The sequence below is a fragment of the Eleutherodactylus coqui genome, chromosome 3 (assembly GCF_035609145.1).
Source record: "Eleutherodactylus coqui strain aEleCoq1 chromosome 3, aEleCoq1.hap1, whole genome shotgun sequence".
NCBI lineage: Eukaryota > Metazoa > Chordata > Amphibia > Anura > Eleutherodactylidae > Eleutherodactylus > Eleutherodactylus coqui.
In genome coordinates, this window is record NC_089839.1 from 28004830 (window position 1) to 28025515 (window position 20686).

Below are 20686 nucleotides of genomic sequence, written 5' to 3' on the forward strand. Positions count from 1 at the left end.
AAAATACAGTTTGTTTTTTTAAAGTGAAAAAAAAATAAAATCGCACTGTCTTGCATAACAAATTTAACATACCATGTTTCCCTGGGACTTATGAATTGGCTGAGCCGCGGCATTGATTGGCCAATTCATAAATCCCGCCTCCACAATGCGATGGCTGACATTGGATCTTCAACCGCTGCTCAGTCAATCAATGCTGCGCTCGATGAACCAATTACAGCCATCACATAGATTCATTGAGCACTGAATTGATTAATTGAGTAGTGCTTGAGAACCAATCAGAGCCAACACTTTCTGGAGGCGGGATTTATGAATCCTGAAACCAGTAAGTGATCTTCTGTGGGTAGCCGAAGACTGCAAGAAGCTTGCTGAAGCTCCTGAGAGCAGCGGGAGGGACCTGGACTAAGTCTGCTAGGTAATGTATTTCTTGTTTTTTTATGTAATGCAGCTAGGGCCTATTTTTGGGTTAGGGCTTATATTTCAAGCCTCCCCGAAAATCCTGAAAAATCAGGGCAAGTCTTATTTTCGGGAAAAAAAAACGGTATTACTTATACTGCACGAATTACAGATTTTGTTAATCGTGCCTCTAGAATGAAAGATAATAAAAAGCAATCAAAATGTTACAGTGGGGGAAAAAAGTATTTAGTCAGATACCAATTGTACAAGTTCTCCCACTTACAAAGATGAGAGAGGCCTGTAATTGACATCATAGGTAGACCTCAACTATGAGAGACAAAATAAGAAAACACATCCAGAAAATCACACTGTCTGATTTTTAACGAATTTATTTGCAAATTATGGTGGAAAATAAGTATTTGGTCAACTACAAACAAGCAAGATTTCTGGGTCTCACAGACCTGTAACTTCTTCTTTAAGAGGCTCCTCTGTCCTCCACTCATTACCTGTAGTAATGGCATCTGCTTGAACTTGTTATCAGTATAAAAGACACCTGTCCACAACCTCAAGCAGTCACACTCCAAACTCCACTATGGTGAAGACCAAAGATCTGTCGAAGGACACCAGAAATAAAATTGTAGCCCTGCACCAGACTGGGAAGACTGAATCTGCAATAGGCAAGCAGCTTGGTGTGAAGAAATCAACTGTGGGAGCAATAATTAGAGAATGGAAGAGATACAAGACCATTGATAATCTCCCTCGATCTGGGGCTCCACGCAAGATCTCATCCCGTGGGGTCAAAATGATCAGAAGAACGGTAAGCAAAAATCCCAGAACCACACGGGGGAACCTAGTGAATGACCTGCATAGAGCTGGGACCAACGTAACAAAGGCTACCATCAGTAACACACAACGCCGCCAGTGACTCAGATCCTGCAGTGCCAGACATGTCCCCCTGCTTAAGCCAGTACATGTCCGGGGCTGACTGAAGTTTGCTAGAGAGCATTTGGGTGATCCAGAAGAGTATTGGGAGAATGTCATATGGTCAGATGAAACCAAAGTAGAAGTGTTTGGCAGAAACACAACTCGTCGTGTTTGGAGGAGAAAGAATGCTGAGTTGTATCCAAAGAGCACCATACCTACTGTGAAGCATGGGGGTGGCAACATCATGCTTTGGGGCTGTTTCTCTGCAAAGGGACCAGGACGACTGATCCGTATACATGAAAGAATGAATGGGGCCATGTATCATGAGATTTTGAGTGCAAACCTCCTTCAGCAAGGGCACTGAAGATGAAACGTGGCTGGGTCTTTCAGCATGACAATGATCCCAAACACACCGCCAGGGCAACGAAGGAGTGGCTTCATAAGAAGCATTTCAAGGTCCTGGAGTGGCCTAGCCAGTCTCCACATCACAACCCTATAGAAAACCTTTGGATGGAGTTGAAAATCCGTGTTGCCCAGCGACAGCCCCAAAACATCACTGCTCTTGAGGAGATCTGCATGGAGGAATGGGCCAACATACCAGCCACAGTGTGTGCCAACCTTGTAAGAACTTACAGAAAACGTTTGACCTCTGTCATTGCCAAAAAAGGATATATAACAAAGTATTAAGATGAACTTTTGTTATTGACCATCATAATTTGCAAATAAATTTGTTAAAAATCAGTCAATGTGATTTTCTGGATGTGTTTTCTCATGTTGTCTCTCATAGTTGAGGTCTACCTATGTTGTCAATTACAGGCCTCTCTCATCTTTTTAAGTGGGAGAACTTGTACAATTGGTATCTGACTAAATACTTTTTTCGCCAAAAGTAAATATAAATTAAACAAAGATAGTTGCAGACTAGAGTTCATCCTGCAAAAAACAAGCCCTTATAGAGCTCCATCGATGGAAAAATAAAAATGCTATGGCAATTGGAATGCTACGACACAAAAACAAATCGTTAAAAAAAAGTGTTTTTGTGTAGAAAAGTAGCAAAACACTGAAAAAACTTTATAAACTTGGTGTCGTCGGAATTGAGCTGACCCAGAGAACAATGTTATCACATTATTTATTTTGCACACTGAACGCCATAAAAACGAAATCCAAAAAACAAATTACAGAATTTCTTTTTTTTTCCCCAACCCCCATGAAAAATAATGAATTAAAGTTATATAATACATTATATTTACCCAGCAATGATGCCAATGGAAAATACAACTTGTCCCACAAAAAACAAGCCCTAAGACAGCTATGTCGATGGAAAAATTAAAATATGGCTCCTGGAACGTGATGATAAAAAAAAAAACTGAAAAATGAGTTGGTCACTAAGGCACAAACAGACTTCGTCACTAAAGGGTTAAGTATCCCATAGAGGAATTTACAGTCTAACAATATATATGGAAGGCTCTTACCGTTCACTGACACTGGTACGGGTTTGTTGAGTCCACTTTCCTGCAAAAATTCCACAATAGGACATGAGGAAAAATAACAAACCCTACTTTATTTTATGTCCATCAACACTTGCCCAGCCTGAACTGAATAAAACTATAACAAAGCAAAAATGCTTGTATGCACACCTAATATATAAATGTATTCACAGACATAAAGAAAAAAAACTCAGTTAAAACCACTTAAAATCCACAGACACAAACCACATGAAACGTCCACATGAGAAAGAACGGTTCAGACTGCAGCCTATACATATATATATATATATATATATCTTAAATAACCCTCAAACAGGCTCAATAGTAATAAATATAAAAATTGAATATTTCAAAAGGTGCATAAGATATATATTTATATGATTTACATCTACTCTACAGAACCTTACTTTTATTTTGAATCTCCAAACAGGTGAAAGTTTTTATGAAACCGGAAACCATTTGCAGCCACTTCAACCACAGCCAACAATAACCAGATGACATAGAGCACACAGTATACTACACTGCAGCCGGAGAAGATTAGTAGAAAGCTCCATTACATCAGCCTGTAGAGAATTAGCAGAACTCACAGTTTCATCTACCTGATGATCCGGTGGGACATGTTTCTTTTCCTCTGGACAATCCTGGGAATATAGAGGACTGAGACATCTCTCTGGAGGATTTCTCTGACTGGATCCATCTACAGGAAATAACCAGAGACTGAATACATTATATATCTGATGATCAGATGATGGCGAGACTAGCTGTCCCACAAAACTGTCCTCTACAATAAAAGGAGGTATTCTCTTACCCGGTGATGTGAGGGATTGTTGAGCATCTATCTTGAGAAGTTTGTACAGATCCTTGTGTCCTAAATATTCCCACTTTTCAATCTTAATGTTTGGACAATCCTGGGAATATAGAGGACTGGGACATCTCTCTGGGGGATTTCTCTGACTGGATCCATCTATAGGAAATAACCACAAAGACTGAATATCTTATGATCAGATGATGAAAAATGTAGCAGACCGTCAAAACTGTTCTCTACAATAAAGGAAGGTCTCCTCTTACCCGGTGATGTGAGGGGCTGCTGATCCTCCATCATGACCTCCTTGTACAGATCCTTGTGTCCTTCTAAATACTTCCACTCCTCCATGGAGAAATAGACAGTGACGTCCTGACACCTTATAGGAACCTGACACACACAATATACCGTCATCCTCTAGACTCCTCCCTTGGGGTTATTATATAATGTCCCCCATTCCCAGCAGCACTCACCTCTCCGGTCAGCAGCTCGGTGATCCTGTGGGTAAGTTCTAGGATCTTCTGCTCATGTATCAGTGAATGAGGAGAAGACTCGGTGATGGGGCTCTGGGTCCGGCTCCGTCCTCCTGACACACGGGGGGTCACACACTCACCAGACCACTTCTTCACTACCGTGTAATCCTGTGGATGGTGAGACACTGATCACTACATGGAGGCTAAGAATCCTTCACCTTTCCCGTCATTCCCCTGTTTATTACTAGAGATAAGAGTGACATCATGTGAAGCTCTCACCTCCCCAGTTATCCAGTAGATGATCTCCATGGTGAGGTCTAATATCCGGGCAGCCATGTGGTCTCTGTCCTTCTCCATCCTTGGTGGGTCACTAATGGAAAGGACCATCGTCTTTATCCATAAGAGTCCTGTACCTAAGGAACCTGAGGGAGGCAAGAACATCTTCCATGAAGTGTCTCACTACTGCTGAATTATCAAAGAATAGTGACAGTGTACAATGGAGGTGCCTAATTTAACAAATTACTGATCATAACATGATAGATTCATCAGTCATCCTGTTGTATAGTGAGTACAAGGTCATACGGGATACACTGCAAGGTACCACATACAGCAGGCAGTTCTCATCTTCCAAGACACCATGAATATCACCTACCTTACCATAAGGTAATGCCCTAATACTACAAGACATTAGTGGGAACAGTGGCTTCCAATACTGATCTGCCCTGCAGGAAGTCCCTTTCCACCGTCTACACTTTATCTCCACCTTACATCAGTCCACATTAGATTCCCTCACCATCTCTTGCTAGTCTACTTTTTTTCTGAATTTATGTCTTTGTTCTTTCTTTGCCCTGCTAATAGCAAGGTTCTCAAATGTATTAATTAGCTGTATATTTTTACCTGGCCTTTCCCTTCCCTTCCCATATTGTTCTAGTTTAAAGCTCTCCTAATGAGTGAAGCAAGGCACCCCCCAAATATATGCTTACCTGTTTTTGTAACGTGCAACCTGACTCCCGTCAGGTTAGGAATTCTTGTGCTTAGCTTATTGCTGTTAAGTTCATTGCTGTTTTGTAGCTAGGAAGAAAAAGATTAGTTTCTCGGAGGCTGAGGAGATGTTCTCAGTACTCTTATTTAATAAAGCCTAACAGGAATTCTTATGTATATTGAAGTTGGTTATTGTGTAGATCAGTGATGGCGAACCTTTTAGAGATCAAGTGCCCAAACTGCAACCAAAAACCCACTTATTTATCACAAAGTGCCAACACGTCAGGGGGCAGGGCTTATCACGACGTATGATTCTTACCCCCATCGTTCTAGAAAAGACAGCGGGGCTTCAAAATAGACAGGGTACATATTTTGACTGCTTTTTGAATGTGGAAATGCTGCAGAATGTCCTCAGGGAAATTTCTATGGCAAATTCTGCAGCATTTCCGCATCCAAAAAGCAGTCAAAATCTGCACCCTGTCTATTTTGAAACAGCCCTTCCCATTTCTGCCACATGTAAACATACCCCAGCAGTAATCGTGACCCCCCCCCCCCACAGTGGCCTGCGTGGTAATAATGACTCCCCACAGCAGCCCCCTGCGGTAATAGTGACATCCCACACTGCCCCCAGTATAATGGTGACATCCCACAGCGGCCCCCAGTATAATAGTGACATCCCACAGCGGCCCCCAGTAGGAATAGTGACATCCCACAGCGGCCCCCAGAAGTAATAGTTACATCCCCACCCCCACCCCCCCACAGTGGCCCCAGCGGTAATACTGACTTCCCACAGCTGCCCCCCAATATAATAGTGACATCCCACAGCGGCCCCCAATATAATAGTGACCCCCCCCATAGCAGCCCCCAATATAATAGTAACCCCCAACAGCAGCCCCCAGTAGTAATAGTGACATCCCACAGTGGCCCACAGTAGTAATAGTGCCATCCCACAGTGGCCCCTAGTAGTAATAGTGCCATCCCACAGTGGCCCCCACTAGTAATAGTGACATCCCATAGTGGCCCCGAATATAATAGTGACATCCCACAGCGGCTCTCAGCATAATAATGACATTCCACAGCGGCCCCCAGTAGTGACAGTAGCCCATCAATGTAATTAATCCTCCTCCTCGTGGAAGTGACAGTGCTCCTCTGTTTGGCATTGCTGCTCGGCGCTGATCCCAGGTGCACACTGTGACGTCAGTGTGCTAGCAGATGCCTCCTCCTCTCTGCTCTCGTGGAACCTAAAAGGAGACGTCAGGGGAGGCAGGAGGAGGATCCTGGCTGCACACTGACGTCACAGTGTGTGGAGGGATCAGCGCCACTAGCAGCGCAGCTGAGTTAATGACGGCAGGGGAGCCGGAACTCCTACCGCAATTACAAGCCTGCCTAGCCCTGACTCCAAAACCCCTAGCAAGAGAAACAAAAACAAAAAAATAAGGATGAAGCAAAACCTCCAGCCCAGATGGTAGGTTGGATCTCCTTTTTGAGGGGGAATTCGCACCCCTTTGTTGGGTAGGTTCCAGTTTTAGGGTTTCTGATGAGTCATTTATATGACGGAAACGCGTCCAATCAACACAAACCTCTATCTATTCGCATACTACTAGTACTAACACTTTATATATACTGAAGAGCGGTTTACAGTTCTACATATTTACTAACTGAATTACCACTGTCTGTTTAGAAGAGATAACGGTTCCCTAATTAGGTTCCCCACTATCTCTCTATCTACTTTATCATTAGTTTTGTTCTTTGAAGCTCCTTGTTTTTAATAGTATCTCAATAAAAGTTAAAGGGGTTGTCCCGCGCCGAAACGGGTTGTTTTTTTTTTTCAATAGCCCCCCCCCCCCCCGTTCGGCGCGAGACAAACCCAATGCATGTGTTAAAAAAAAAACGTTTAGTACTTACCCGAATCCCCGCGCTGCGGTGACTTCTTCCTTACCTTACTAAGATGGCCGCCGGGATCTTCACCCACAATGCACCGCGGGTCTTCTCCCATGGTGCACCGTGGGCTCTGTGCGGTCCATTGCCGATTCCAGCCTCCTGATTGGCTGGAATCGGCACACGTGACGGGGCGGAGCTACGAGGACCAGCTCTCCGGCACGAGCAGCCCCATTCACCAGGGAGAAGACCGGACTGCGCAAGCGCGTCTAATCGGGCGATTAGACGCTGAAATTAGACGGCACCATGGCGACGGGGACGCTAGCAACGGAACAGGTAAGTGAATAACTTCTGTATGGCTCATAATTAATGCACAATGTATATTACAAAGTGCATTAATATGGCCATACAGAAGTGTATAACCCCACTTGCTTTCGCGGGACAACCCCTTTAATTCTTAGGGGTCAACCCAGTGAATCAGTCCAGCGATAGACCCGAACCTGGACTGTTCTGCCAGTAGATTAGAGATTGTTGTATGAGGAGCAGATACCATCAGTAGAATATCGGCCACAAACATACAGATCTTGTGATGAACCGATGCAATCTCAATTCCCTAAATATCTGGGTTACTGCAAATTTTCATTGCAAGGGTAAAAATGAAGAGTCGAGGGGATAAAGGGCATCCCTGCCGAATGCCTCGGTGAATTGTTATGGTATCTAAACCAAAGCCCTTGTAGGGGATGTATATAGTACTTTTAGCCATGTAAGAAATTCGGTAGGGAACTTCCAGTACTACAGTACTGAGAACGGATATGGCCAATGTAGGATGTCAAAGGCCTTGTATACATCCAGAGAGAGCAACAAGGCAGTAATGGCCTGGGGCTGCAGGCCAGGGGACTTTATTACATATTTTCTAGGATTGCCCGATGCCGACGGGTTTCTGATCTGAGGTGTTTTGCCCCCAAATTCACGGACTTCGCTCTGCCAAAATCACCCGTATTCTTCCTTCTTCCTAGGTATATTCCTCCTCAGTGACATCCTGGAGTATATCTACAGGCACTCGGTGGTGAGACACCTAGTAAATGCAGCAAGGGCATGTGTCCCAAAACTTTGGAGACAAATACTACCACCCTCCATTTCATTGTGGTTCCATCTTATATGTGATATCAAAGAGATGGAAGAGCTCACAACATCACTCAAAGACGCTCATGGAAAATTTACCAAAACGTGGCATCATTGGGTGGAGTTCCAAAACTCTGATGAATATGAGAATCTCTCCAGACAGAACGCTAGGCAGATTCCCCAAGAGGGGTTTTCGTCCGGTTGTTGAATTCCCTCTCTTTTGCGTCTTATATGCCCTCTCTTACGGAATATAGGGACTGTATTTGTTCTTTCCCCCCCACCACCACCATTTTTTTTGTCTTGTCAGTCTGTGTTTTTGTCTCCCCCTCAAACCTTCTATGTTCCCTCCCCTTACCCTTGCTGCAAGTTACTCCCCCATTCTTTTTTTTTATTCTGACTGATGTGAGCTAGATGACGGCTCCTTTTTCGGGTAAATATGTTGGTTTTCAATAACCTGGGGCATTAGCTTCCTGTTTACTAGGTTATTCATGTTGGGGGGGGGGGGAAGGAACATTTTTTCTTCTTCTTTCGGTTAAGGTATATATTGTCAGGACCGATCTTGTCTCATGTTGTTTCTGATACCTTGGTATGTTAAAGAAATATGTACACATATATTTTGGTTTTTTTTTACTCCTGTAAATGTTGAATTGCAGTTTTATATGGAAAAAAACCCATAAATAAAGAATTATATAAAAAAAAAAATGACCTGGGGCTGACAGATATGTGTAAGATGAGTAATTCTGTAAATATTATCTGAGGCTTGACCCAGAACAAACCCAACCTGGTCTCTATTAATAATTAGCTGCAGGGCAGACAAGTGCTGCGGAATAAGTTGGCGCATATACGAATAACGGTTATTATTTACACATGAGGCTAAGAGCTCCGTGAGAAGCTTTAAACCCACATTGATAAGGAAAATGAGGCGATAACTTTGTTTATCTAATGGGCCTTTTTCTGGTTTAGAAATCATTGAGATAGCTGCTAAGATGGAAGATTGTCCTTCTTGGTGTCCCTCTGGCATAGCGTTAAAGTAAGAAGTGACACTTGAAATCGCGGAAAACTTTTATAATATAAGGCTGAAAAGCTGTCAGGGCCTGGGAGTTTACTAACCTTGAGTGTTTTAATAGTATCTGCTACCTCATCTGAAGGGATTTGTGATGCTAGGATTTCTAAAAATGTTTTAGTAACCGAAGGAAGCGTAATATCTTTAAAATATGAAGATAATTGTTCAGGAGGGGAGATTGAGAGTACAATTTGACTAGAAAGCATCGGAATTCTGAGACTATTGTGAGCAGGTTTGTAGTGATTGTGTCATTTCTGGTATGAAGTCTATAGAAGGGGCTTTCAGGATGTCTGTTCTGAGTCTACGGGCCAGAGGTGGGGATGGCTTCATATTCAATATGTAGTAACGTTGACGAGACCATCGAATGTTACGTTCAATAATTTCTGTAAAGCACAGGTCTAATCTGGTCTTGGCCCAAGAGAGTGCTATTCTTGGCCTCTGTCTCTAGCCGTAAGACCTTTTGTTCTAACTCCAACAGTAGTGAGGTGTATTTTAGTTTACGTCGTGCTGCTAGTTGGATGAAGTAGCCTTGGAGCATTGCTTTATGCGCTTCCCATAGTGAAATAAGGGAGAAAACGGAAGGAATATTCATTGTGAAATATTTATCTAGTTGTGTTGTCATTATAGATAAAACCTCTGGGATTGTCAGGAGTGTGTCATTAAAGGACCATGTGGTATTGGTAGGTTTGGTCATTAAGATGCTACACGTGATTGATATTGGGCTATGGTCTGACCAGGGGACCGAGAGGAGTTCATTATCCTTGGTAAAAAAGGGCTGGGTACTAAGATATGATCAATTCTCAAATATAAGAAGTGAGGAGCCGAGTAATACGTGAAATCCTTAGTAGTCATTTTTTTTCCACGCCAGGCATCAACCAAGTGGTGGCGGAGGAGAGTTTTAGAAGTATGAGATATAGAATGTTGAGGTAAGGGGAATGGGGTTGGAAGAGAAATGGCATTCCTGTTCAGGCTCAGGTTGAGGATGCAATTGGAGTCACCACATATGATAACTGTTCCAACTTTATTGGTCTTAACAAGTTCAATCAGTTTTGATAAGAACTACGTTTGTTTAGAATCTGGAGTGTAGTATGACACTATTGTCACTGGGATGTCTTGGATGGAGCCAATAAGCATCAAATATCAGCCTTCAGGGTCTGCTATTGTAGTTAGATGGATGAAGGGAACTGATCTACCAAAACAAATAGAAACACCTTTGGTTTTGTCAGGTAGTGGCTGAAAAGAAGGAAGGTTAGTGAGGAAAGAGATAACGTGGGGAGAAGTTATTATAAAAATGGGTCTCCTGTAAACAAATGATATCAGTGTGAACGCTTTTGTAGTAATGGAAGGCTTTTAGGCATTTCTGGGGAGAGTTAGACCTGCACATCATAGGATATTATTTTCATAGCCATGATAAGACATGAAACATGACCTATTGGTGATCCCTGAGGACTGGAGTTGGGGACCCCTGACCTAGATCCCAGATTTCTTTAGTAAGTTTAGTACTGATATCTATGCAGGTTTTGAACGATTCTCTACGTAGCAAAGTTTGTATTTGAGAAAAAAGGGATTCTGAGTTATTACGCAGTGTAAACACCATAGGACCGAAATCCCACAAGAGGGGAGGGCAGAGAAAGAAAAGGTGGGGAAGGAGGGGATCGGAAAGACATGGCCAATAAACAGTTTTAACCATCAAAACAATTAAATGAGAAAGAAATTGGTGGCTGGATCTGTTCTGGTTGTAATAACAGCCATAAATGTATTGGACAATGAACCACAACAACGCCAGTGAGGATCACTTTGCAAAATTTTGATTAGAGAAAGAGGATAGACACAAGGAGAATGTGAAAGCGAAGAGAGAAAAGGAGGAGAAATTTTTTTTTATTTTAAAGTTGGATAATAGATGGAAGATAACAGGGACAGTACTACGGCTGAATACCATAAGTTACCCAACAAAATTTACATCTATTATGAAACAGTAAATATAAAACTTACATCAATGTCAAACGATCAAGGAGTCCTGTAGCTTGGTTACCCTTGGGAGGATCCCAAAGAATGCAAAATCCCTGAAGAAAGAAAGAGAGGAGAGAATGGAAAAAAAAGAAGGGGAAACATAAACATTGGAGTGCAATCTGAACTTTTCAAAATATCTTAAGATGGTAGTCAAGCCATGTTATAGGAACAGTACCTAAAAATTAAGGGCTTTTATCGCCGGCGGATAAAGCTGCAGGACTGGAGGTCAATTATGGGATAGGGGTATGTTGCTGAGGAGACTCCTACTGTAGTTGGAGGCTTTCAAAACAGCTACGGGCCCCTTCAGGAAAAAGTACTGTGTGTACGGATGCCCCAACGGTACTGAATGTTCTTTTATTGCAGAAACCCCAGATAGGGTTTAAGAGCTCTTTCCTTTGCCAGGGTTGGCGGAGCCAGGTCAAAAAACAGCTAGTACGGGTGACCTTGGAACCTTAGATTAGGAGAGAATTGGGCCGCTTGGAGCAATTATTCCCGGCTGGATGAAAATGTAGTTTGAGTATTATGTCTCTTGGGGGGCCGTCAGGTTTATGGGCGTATAGGGCTCTATGGACTCTATCCAGTTCTAGCCTTTCGGTTGGGATATTGGGACAAAGCTTTTGAAATAGTGCAATCACGGTCGGTTGCAGGTCTTTAATTGATTCGGGGGGACCCCATATTCATAGATTGTCTCTGTGAACCCTATTTTACGCATCCTCCAACTTGTCATGAAGGAATTATACTTTATTGTGAGGTTGCTCAACTTCTTTGTCATGGGACTCTTAGCACTGTAGCGGCATTGTCCATACATTCTTCCAATCCAATGTTCATTGACCTAGATCCCAGATTTCTTTAGTTAGTTCAGTAGAGATATCTGTGGAGGTTTTAGACAATTCTCTCTGTAGCAAAGTTTGTATTTGAGAAAGAAGGGATTCTGAGTTGGGAGCGGTTGTTGCTTCTGTCAGATTAAAGGGGTTGCCCCGCGCCGAAACGGGGGTTTTTTTTTTTCAACCCCCCCCCCCGTTCGGCGCGAGACAACCCCGATGCAGGGACTTAAAAAAAAAAAAACGCACAGCGCTTACCTGAATCCCCGCGCTCCGGTGACTTCTTACTTACCGGTTGAAGATGGCCGCCGGGATCTTCTCCCTCGGTGGACCGCAGGGCTTCTGTGCGGTCCATTGCCGATTCCAGCCTCCTGATTGGCTGGAATCGGCACGTGACGGGGCGGAGCTACACGGAGCCGGCATCCTGCACGAGCGGCCCCATTGAGAAAAGAAGAAGACCCGGACTGCGCAAGCGCGGCTAATTTGGCCATTAGACGCCGAAAATTAGTCGGCTCCATGGAAACGAGGACGCTAGCAACGGAGCAGGTAAGTGAAAAACTTCTTAAAACTTCTGTATGGCTCATAATTAATGCACAATGTACATTACAAAGTGCATTAATATGGCCATACAGAAGTGTATAGACCCACTTGCTGCCGCGGGACAACCCCTTTAAGGCTCACTGGAGTTGAGTCATGAAGAGTTATCCTGAGGGACTAGAGCAGGTTGTATCTTAGCAGATTGTTTGACTGTTTTCCTGGCTTAAGCTGAGATGGACTCATAATTAATGTTTCGTAAAGTTCACACTGAAAGAGTGAAGGAAAATTTTTTTTTATTGAAGAGAGGGTCTCTTTATAAAAATTTCCTCATCAAAAAGCTTTGCGTGGACGTAACCTTACTGAGGTTCCATGTTCTTAAGCAGGCTGCTAGGTTGCCCACACATAGCCACAAAGGTGCAAGAAACTGGATCAGTGGTGAACTCTACATGTCTGTTTTCTACCAGCACTGAAAGAGTTAACCAGTTCTTTGTCTCTCAGCACAGCTGTGGGGTTAATAGGCATTACTCTCCTATTTAAGCTGGGCTGAGGCACTTCCTCCTTGCCTGAGGGTTGATGTGTGTTTAGGTTCTGACACCCAGCTTTCCTAGGTCACCTGTTACTGTTCTTCCTGTGCCAGCATCTGCATTCTGTTTACTGGTTGCCTCCCTGTCTTTGCACATTATCCCATTTGTGTGTTTGGCTCTGTCATCCTGCATAGCCTTCCTACTCCGGTCTTCTCACTCTGCTCTTTGTCTTGTATTCTTGTTTTCTGCTTCCTGATTTTGTATCTTAGCTTGGTGTGAGCCTACTCCAGTCACCCAGCATTGCCATCCTGTACTTTGTTTGTCAGTTGTCCTGTCTTTGTTCGTGTCTTTGTGTACGTCTGTCTACTGCCAGATCCGGTCTTAGTACCACTCCCGATTCCGTGGTTTGTACAGCCCTGTCCTGTTATTGGTGCGTCTTGTGCCCAGTACTTCGCTCCTGTGTCCTGTCAGGGATAGCTAGCCCAGAGATGAAGACCGTGGGGTTGTCCTTGTAAGGACGCTAGCCAAACTAGGGTTTCTCCCATCTTCCTGTTTACCAAAGGGCAACATTTGCCCATATGTTGTTCTGTTTCGTAGTGCCTTGTTCCAGTGCTTCTGACATCAGAGGGGTCAGCTGCCAACCATACTGAGACTAGCCCAAAGCCTAACAGGTTGGTTGGTCCTGTGGCTCCACATTCTGTGCCCGTAACACCAGCCACTAGATTGGATCAGAGGTCTTAAAATATTACCAGTGATTAAAGCTTTGCACTGATGCCACAGCGCCCATTGTCCCGGCGTCCCTGCTCACTGCACTCACTGGTGCTCCACACACCACATAGATGTCTCGTCACTGAGGATCGGTGAGTATGTATCAATATCCTGTCTTTGAGAGCAGAGGTCCCTCAGCAAAGACTGGCATTCAGCAGGGGGGTTGGGGAAGAAGACTCTAGCCACGGGTAGGCTCTGTTGCTCTTAATGCTGCGATGGGAGACCAGAGAACCCCTCTGCTTTCTCCCACTGAGCTCCAGGTGCCTCCAGTGACATCTGCTGCCGGCTATCTGTACTCCTCGCCGGTGTAGTCATGTACTCCTCGGTGGCCTACAAGTAGGCCGCGTTTTTTCAGACATCCCTGAAGCCAAAGAAAGTGGATTAACCCCTCAGCGCTGATACCAGCAGGCTCACTGGTGTAATTTTGCAGGGTTTTACGGGTACCACTTATGGGGGAAATACCCCTTATTCTCACTTTTGTTATGTAGCTGCAGCCTCGTGCGTCCTTCTGCACTGCCATCCAAACCACGACCCCTCAACTCATAACTACTTTTGTTTTGGTGCAACTTTTTATTGCATAAGTGCATGGAAATAAAGGTCCAAGCTGGCCTGCAAATGGGATACCCCACATGTGCTATACGAAGCCCGCTATACAGTCCAGGCTTAGGTTCTCTGCAGTGACGTGACTTAAAGAATAATGGCTCCAGTATATTGTGAACGATATTATATTGTTTGCCATATCATATTATGCGTTTTGTGAAGGCCATGTGGTTTATCAAATTCTAGTTGTTTTAATTGTATTCTATGATTTGTGATTATATTGTGGTTATTTAAATATGATAGACTGAACAGAGTATGACTATTGAACGGTACAGTCTACAGTATATGATTGACTATTTGACATTTATGTTGTGACTATGACCTACTCTGTGTAGTGCCCGGCCTCTCTCGCATCCTTCTGATTCCTCCTTTTCAGCTTCTTCCAGTTAATATTAGATAAAACTGCTAGTTAGACTATAATACTGCTTCTTGTGTTCTAGAATAATTGCATCCAGAGCTTACCGCTCCCCCACAATCTAATCACACTCAGGCGCCCGTTCCCCACCATTCACCCATCCACAGTGAAAGCAATGACAGGTACCAAGCTGCTCACTTCACTTCCCTCCGCAAGCAATTACTTCTGATTACACACAGGAGAGATCGGCACGGATCCCATTACATGCTGGCACTAACAGGAATATGGTAGCAGAAGTCCCGTGGGCGCAGTGTGTGCGTGCGTGCGTGTGTGTCTTTCCATCTAGTGGATATCCCTATCTTCATGTATTATGGCCCCGCTGCGTGTCATGGTGACAAGACCGGTTGCAAATGGTGACAAGACTGAAAAATCTTGTTGCCATCTTGAAAATTTTGGGTCACATTGGCAACCATTCTTGTCAATGTCTTGAGTCTTGACGAGGACTATCAGAGCACATCACCGCTCCCTAAAAATGAACCCTAACCTTGAACTGCAGACACCTGTGAAGTAACTAACACCTACTGTCACATGTTCTAATATGTTAGGCTTCATTCACACGGGTATGACGATTTTCGACCAGCCATGCCACTGCCACAACACGGCCGAATACACATAAATGAGGGACAGCCATGACCAATTCACGTCTGCAACTCCTATTTTCATGCGCGCTCAGACAGCCAAGTCTGCGGCTCATGAATGTTGCAGCTCTGTGATATCATTGGCTGGGGGTGGAAGTTTAGCTTAACTCCCACCTCCTTCTCGCCACCTCTCCGTCCCTTGCCGGCTTACAACAAGAGGGGGAGGGAGCAGGAGCTCAGCAGAGCTAGCCCCTTCCCCTCTCTGCTCCAGCCTATGGGAGCTGCCAACAAAGGGTAGTGGGTGGGACTTTAACACACTAGCTTTCACCCCCTCCCATTGCAGACAGCCGGCAAGGGGCATAGAGGGGGAGAGAAGGGGGGGGGAGTTTAGCAGTCATGCTGCTAAACTCCCTCCCACCTCCCTTCTCCGGCAGCTGTAATAGGCTCCCATAGGAGTCTATGGCAGTGGCCGCCATATTCCAACCAAAGATAGTTCCAGAATAGTCTTTTCTGGCCGGACGGAATGCGCACTGTATGCACTATCTTTGCCGGCCGGCCGTTTTTATGCATCAGGAATACGCCCATCTAAACTGATGCATTGGAAACCAATGCATCAGATGGGTAGAGTATATCGGCCGGCCATGAAAACGCAGCCAATATACTCTCGTGTGAAAGAGCCCTTATATCGTGTTATCAATACGCTCGATATAGGAATGTATATGAAATCCAACTTATACTTTATTGAAGGCATTGAATTGTAAATTACTGATTTAAAGAACAAAGTGCCTTTTAGACAATAATACTGTACATTGGTGGGCAGGCAGGTGGGCCGAGGACAATATAGCGGCAGGTCTGTACTCTCACATGCATGGATGCTGTGTGCGCAATTCCGTACAGGCTATTGTGCAAACATCAATCATTGACAAACTGATCTCAGCACCTTCACAGGGTTAATCCCATCGCACAGAGTAATGGGCCATCACTAGGATACGTCATCCCTGTGTGGTAGGTGGGGGTCTGACCATCGGGACCCTTGATCCTGAAAATGAAGGGGCTGCAGCTGGTTTAGCGCTGTGTGATGGAAATTTAATTCAGCAGAATGGTGATTCTTCCAGGAGTCCGAGAGCAGAACTCACCTCTGGACCCTCCACTGTGTGAGCAAGAAGAGCCGCACCGTCTATGGCTGGTGCTGCCCCCTGCTGGCTGGACTGCTATATTATAAAAATAATCTTTATTTGTATAGCACCAACTTATTCTGCAGCGCTTTTGAGGCACGTCGGGAACACAAACAATACGGAAATTACAGAACTTACGAAAGTTACATGTTGTATTCAATTATTTGGAAACAAAGTGGGTTGGGGTGTAGTGGCCCAGAACACCATTCTGGTCTCCTCTATGTCATACATGTTTGTCTTATGTATATGCACTATGCAAAGCTTGTCCTGTCATATCCAGTGTGTGTGTTGCACAGCTGCGGCGCTTGAGGGGTTAACATTAATAAAATCATTGCCTGCATGTACATGTATCAGTTTGTCATGTCATGGGGTATGAGTGAAAGTATATATAGGAGTGTTTGAGAGCGGGAAAGTTCCATCTTCTCTTCAGTGGTAGTTCCTGACCTAACACAAAGCCACATGGAAGCACCTTCAGCTTCCATGTAGGTGAAGATGGAAGAAGAGGAGCGGCTTTTCCTGTGCGGCCATCCAGAGTCAGGATCACTGCACAGAGGTACACCACTGAGACACACACATGCACCTGCCATGTGCGATGTTAATGTTAAGTCTTTTACTTTAAATAATTGTTTGCTGGAAAGTCTGTGGAGGAACCCCTACCCCCTTCCTCCTCTGGAGTGCTCCGAGTCCAGGAGCAGTACTGTACAGATATCGTGGACTGTAGGGCCAGTTTCATTCTGTGTATCCTTTCTGACCTCTAGTCTGCTTGCACTTAAAGGGGTTGTCCCGCGGCAGCAAGTGGGGTTCAGCACTTCTGTATGGCCATATTAATGCACTTTGTAATGTACATCGTGCATTAATTATGAGCCATACAGAAGTTATTTACTTACCTGTTCCGTTGCTGGCGTCCTCGTTTCCATGGAGCCGACTAATTTTCGCCGTCTAATGGCCAAATTAGCCGGCTTGCGCAGTCCGGGTCTTCTTCTTTCCTCAATGGGGCTCCGTGTAGCTCCGCCCCGTCACGTACCGATTCCAGCCAATCAGGAGGCTGGAATCGGCAATGGACCGCACAGAAGCCCTGCGGTCCACCGAGGGTGAAGATCCCGGCGGCCATCTTCAGCAGGTAAGTAAGAAGTCACCGGAGCGCGGGGATTCAGGTAAGCACTCTCCGGTGTTCTTTTTTAACCCCTGCTTAGGGGTTGTCTCGCGCCGAACGAGGGGGGGGGGGGGGGGGGGGGGTTTGAAGAAAAAAAAAAACCCGTTTCGGCGCGGGACAACCCCCTTAAAGTGAATTGTACCTGCCGTGCCTTGAATACTTGTTTGTCAAAGTTATTGCTTTTATGTCAAGTTATACTGGGTCCTAACCATTCCCGGGGACCCAAGGTACTATACACAAGTCTCTGTTATTTTTTTCACCGCGTAGCATAGCGGTGTGTGTGGGAACGCTGGCATCACGAGTGATATACTACTACTACCCCATCAATCTGTTTATTGGCATCCCTATCCTAGGGGTATCAAAGCTGGCCTTCGATCCTGCTCTGGCCTTAGCTATGTGTCATGCCTCTGGGACCAGAGCCTGGTAAGTGCCACTGTGACAAGCCAACACTTAACCCTTTCAACTCTTCGCGTTAGTCAAGTGTCCGGGGTCATCCCTCTGGCGTGTTGCAGGGGTGATACAGAAGGTACAGGGGCAGGAGGTGGAGCAAGGGGGAACACAGCAACGCGACGATAACATGTGATATACAGTTTTTTCGGGACACAAACAGGGTGCAGGGCAGGAAGGGTACATGATAAACAGAAGTAGGAAGCCATAGGGAGATGCAGGGGGTAAATTGTCGGGGTGGGGGACTAGATCAGGAGGTTTGGTATGCTTCTATGAAGAGGTGCGTCTTTAAGGCGCGTCTGAAGTTCCGCTCATCGGGGATTGCCCAAATGTTTTGGGGTAGAGCATTGCAGAGGATCGGTGCTGCTCTGGAGGCGAGCATGTGAGGTTCATATTAGAGGAGTGTTTAGTCAGAGTGTGTTAGCCAATCGGAGTGAGCGGGCTGGGTGAGGTACGGACAGGAGGGAAGTGATGTACGGTGGGGCGGCACAATGGGGTGCCTTGTGGTTGAGAATCATGAGTTGGAATTGAGTTCTGTAGTGGATGGGCAGCCAGTGCAGTGACTGGCATAGTGCAGGCGTGTCTGAGAAAGGGCTGGACAGACATGTCACCTCATCTGGTTTACTGAGAGTCACCCAATTGTTTTGCCTCTATTAGATTACTTCATTAACCCTTTACAATCCAATTTTGGATTCAGGGTTTCCTAGGGAGCTTTCTCTTCCTGCCATCATACAATGGCGCCATCTGCTGGATAGAGCCAGTACTGCGGTATGGGACATGCTGGAGAGGCCCCCGACAACAGAGCGGCCAGTAATATACAGTAAGAATACCCTGCCGAATGTCTTCCGACATTGGAGCTTTACAGCCTTCAATCAGAATGTCTTCAGAGGTCAGTGGATTGGAAAGCGTTAAATAGCAAAATTTTATATATATATACGCTCTTTGTAAAAAAACAAACAAATCAAGCAGTTGTTCGGCTGTAAACTCGGCATGCAGTTACATCTCTGCGACTGGAATAAACCGAGAGCCTAAAACTCACTGAATTACACTGACAGAAAAAACGCCTGTTGGTAAATACAGAAACAAGATGGGCGGACTACAAGTCACAGGCACCCCGACCAGCACTGACCTGCAGCGGAGCAGACTAATAACTTCCGGATCTTCGGCGATGATGGGCTAAATCTTAGTGGCTACAGGACCTTTGGTGATGTCACAGTCATGTGACCAGTTATATACATGGGATGGATGGTGTAATGTTAGTAGCTAAAGGACCTTTCAGCTCTCACTGGTCACATGATAGAGATGTGGAGATGCCACGTCTCTAAGTGCAGATCACATGACCATGACATCACCACAGGTCCTGCAGTCACTAGACAGGTAAGTTTGAACGATAGTTTGTTTGAAAGTTGCGTGCATCAGTGAAGGTAAAATCTTGTTAAAACGACTGAACGACCTTCATTTGAACCAAACGAAAAGCGATCTGCCGAACGATGGATTTTAAGTGGACTAAAAAACAACGATGTACGAATGACTAATGAAAAGTGCGCGCTTTTACACATAATTTTGAGCGATAATCGTTGCATGTAAATGGGCCTTTAGTCTCCTCATTACCTTCTACCAGCGGTAGAGTAGATGGCCGCAGGCTGGTGAAGCACATCTTGCCGCTTCTATAACAAAGCAGGAAAACGCAAGCCGCAGCGCAGATGTGAGCGGCCGCAGGCTTTTTTTTTTTTTTTTAACCATAGCACTGTGCAAGAAAAAAAGGGAAAAAAAAATCGTAAGGGAAATTGATACATTTCTGTAAAATTAAAACCTGCTGATTCCACTGGTAAAACTGAATAATAGCGGCACGCCTCGTGGTCAAGTCGTTTAACCCTTTGAATAATAGCGGCACGCCTCGTGGTCAAGTCATTTAACCCTTTAATGACCAAGCATTTTTTTCATTAAAAAAAATCGTAACTCCATTATTTCTCCATCGGCGTCGCTGTACGAGGGCTTGTTGTTTTTTGCGGGACGAGTTGTATTTTTCATTGATACTATTTAATGTACCATATAATGTACTGAAAAACTTTTAAAAAGTTCTAAGTGGAGTAAAATGGAAAAAAAAATATGAAACTTCCGCCATCTTTCGGTGCGTCTTGTTTCTACGGCCCACAAACTGCAACAAAAGCGACATGATAACTTTATTCTATGGGTCGGTACGATTACTACGATACCAAAATTTTGTAGTTTTTTTTTTTGCTTTACTACTTTTTTTTTTCAAAGACATTTAATTTATTTTAAATTATTTCTGCCGCCATCTTCTGCGCGCAATAACTTTTTTATTTTTGCGTTCACTTAGTTGTGCAAGGGCTCCTTTCTTGCGGGACGTCCTGTAGTTTGTGTTTAGTACTATTTTCGAATTATGCCACTTTTTGATCACTTTTTATTGCATTTTTTTCTTGGAGACAGAATGACAAAAAAACCCCGCATTTCTGGCATTCTTAATTTTTTTTCCAGACTACGCTCACCGTTTGGGGTAAATGATGCGTTACTTTG

General features: G+C 44.5%; 1 protein-coding gene and 1 pseudogene across 1 annotated transcript; both read right to left on the minus strand.

Annotated features, from left to right (window-relative positions):
• The window catches only part of LOC136620109 (oocyte zinc finger protein XlCOF7.1-like), a 99518-nt pseudogene that overhangs the window by 20084 nt on the left and 58748 nt on the right, over positions 1-20686 (minus strand).
• On the minus strand, positions 2528-19325 carry LOC136620549 (uncharacterized). Its single transcript, XM_066595397.1, has 10 exons — positions 19278-19325; positions 11113-11183; positions 5060-5147; positions 4356-4498; positions 4077-4244; positions 3870-3993; positions 3610-3765; positions 3389-3498; positions 2787-2826; positions 2528-2654 (listed from the first exon to the last, which is right to left on the minus strand). The coding sequence occupies exons 4-10, from the start codon at positions 4461-4463 to the stop codon at positions 2641-2643; spliced, it is 720 nt and encodes a 239-aa protein (XP_066451494.1). The 5' UTR covers positions 4464-4498; positions 5060-5147; positions 11113-11183; positions 19278-19325; the 3' UTR covers positions 2528-2640.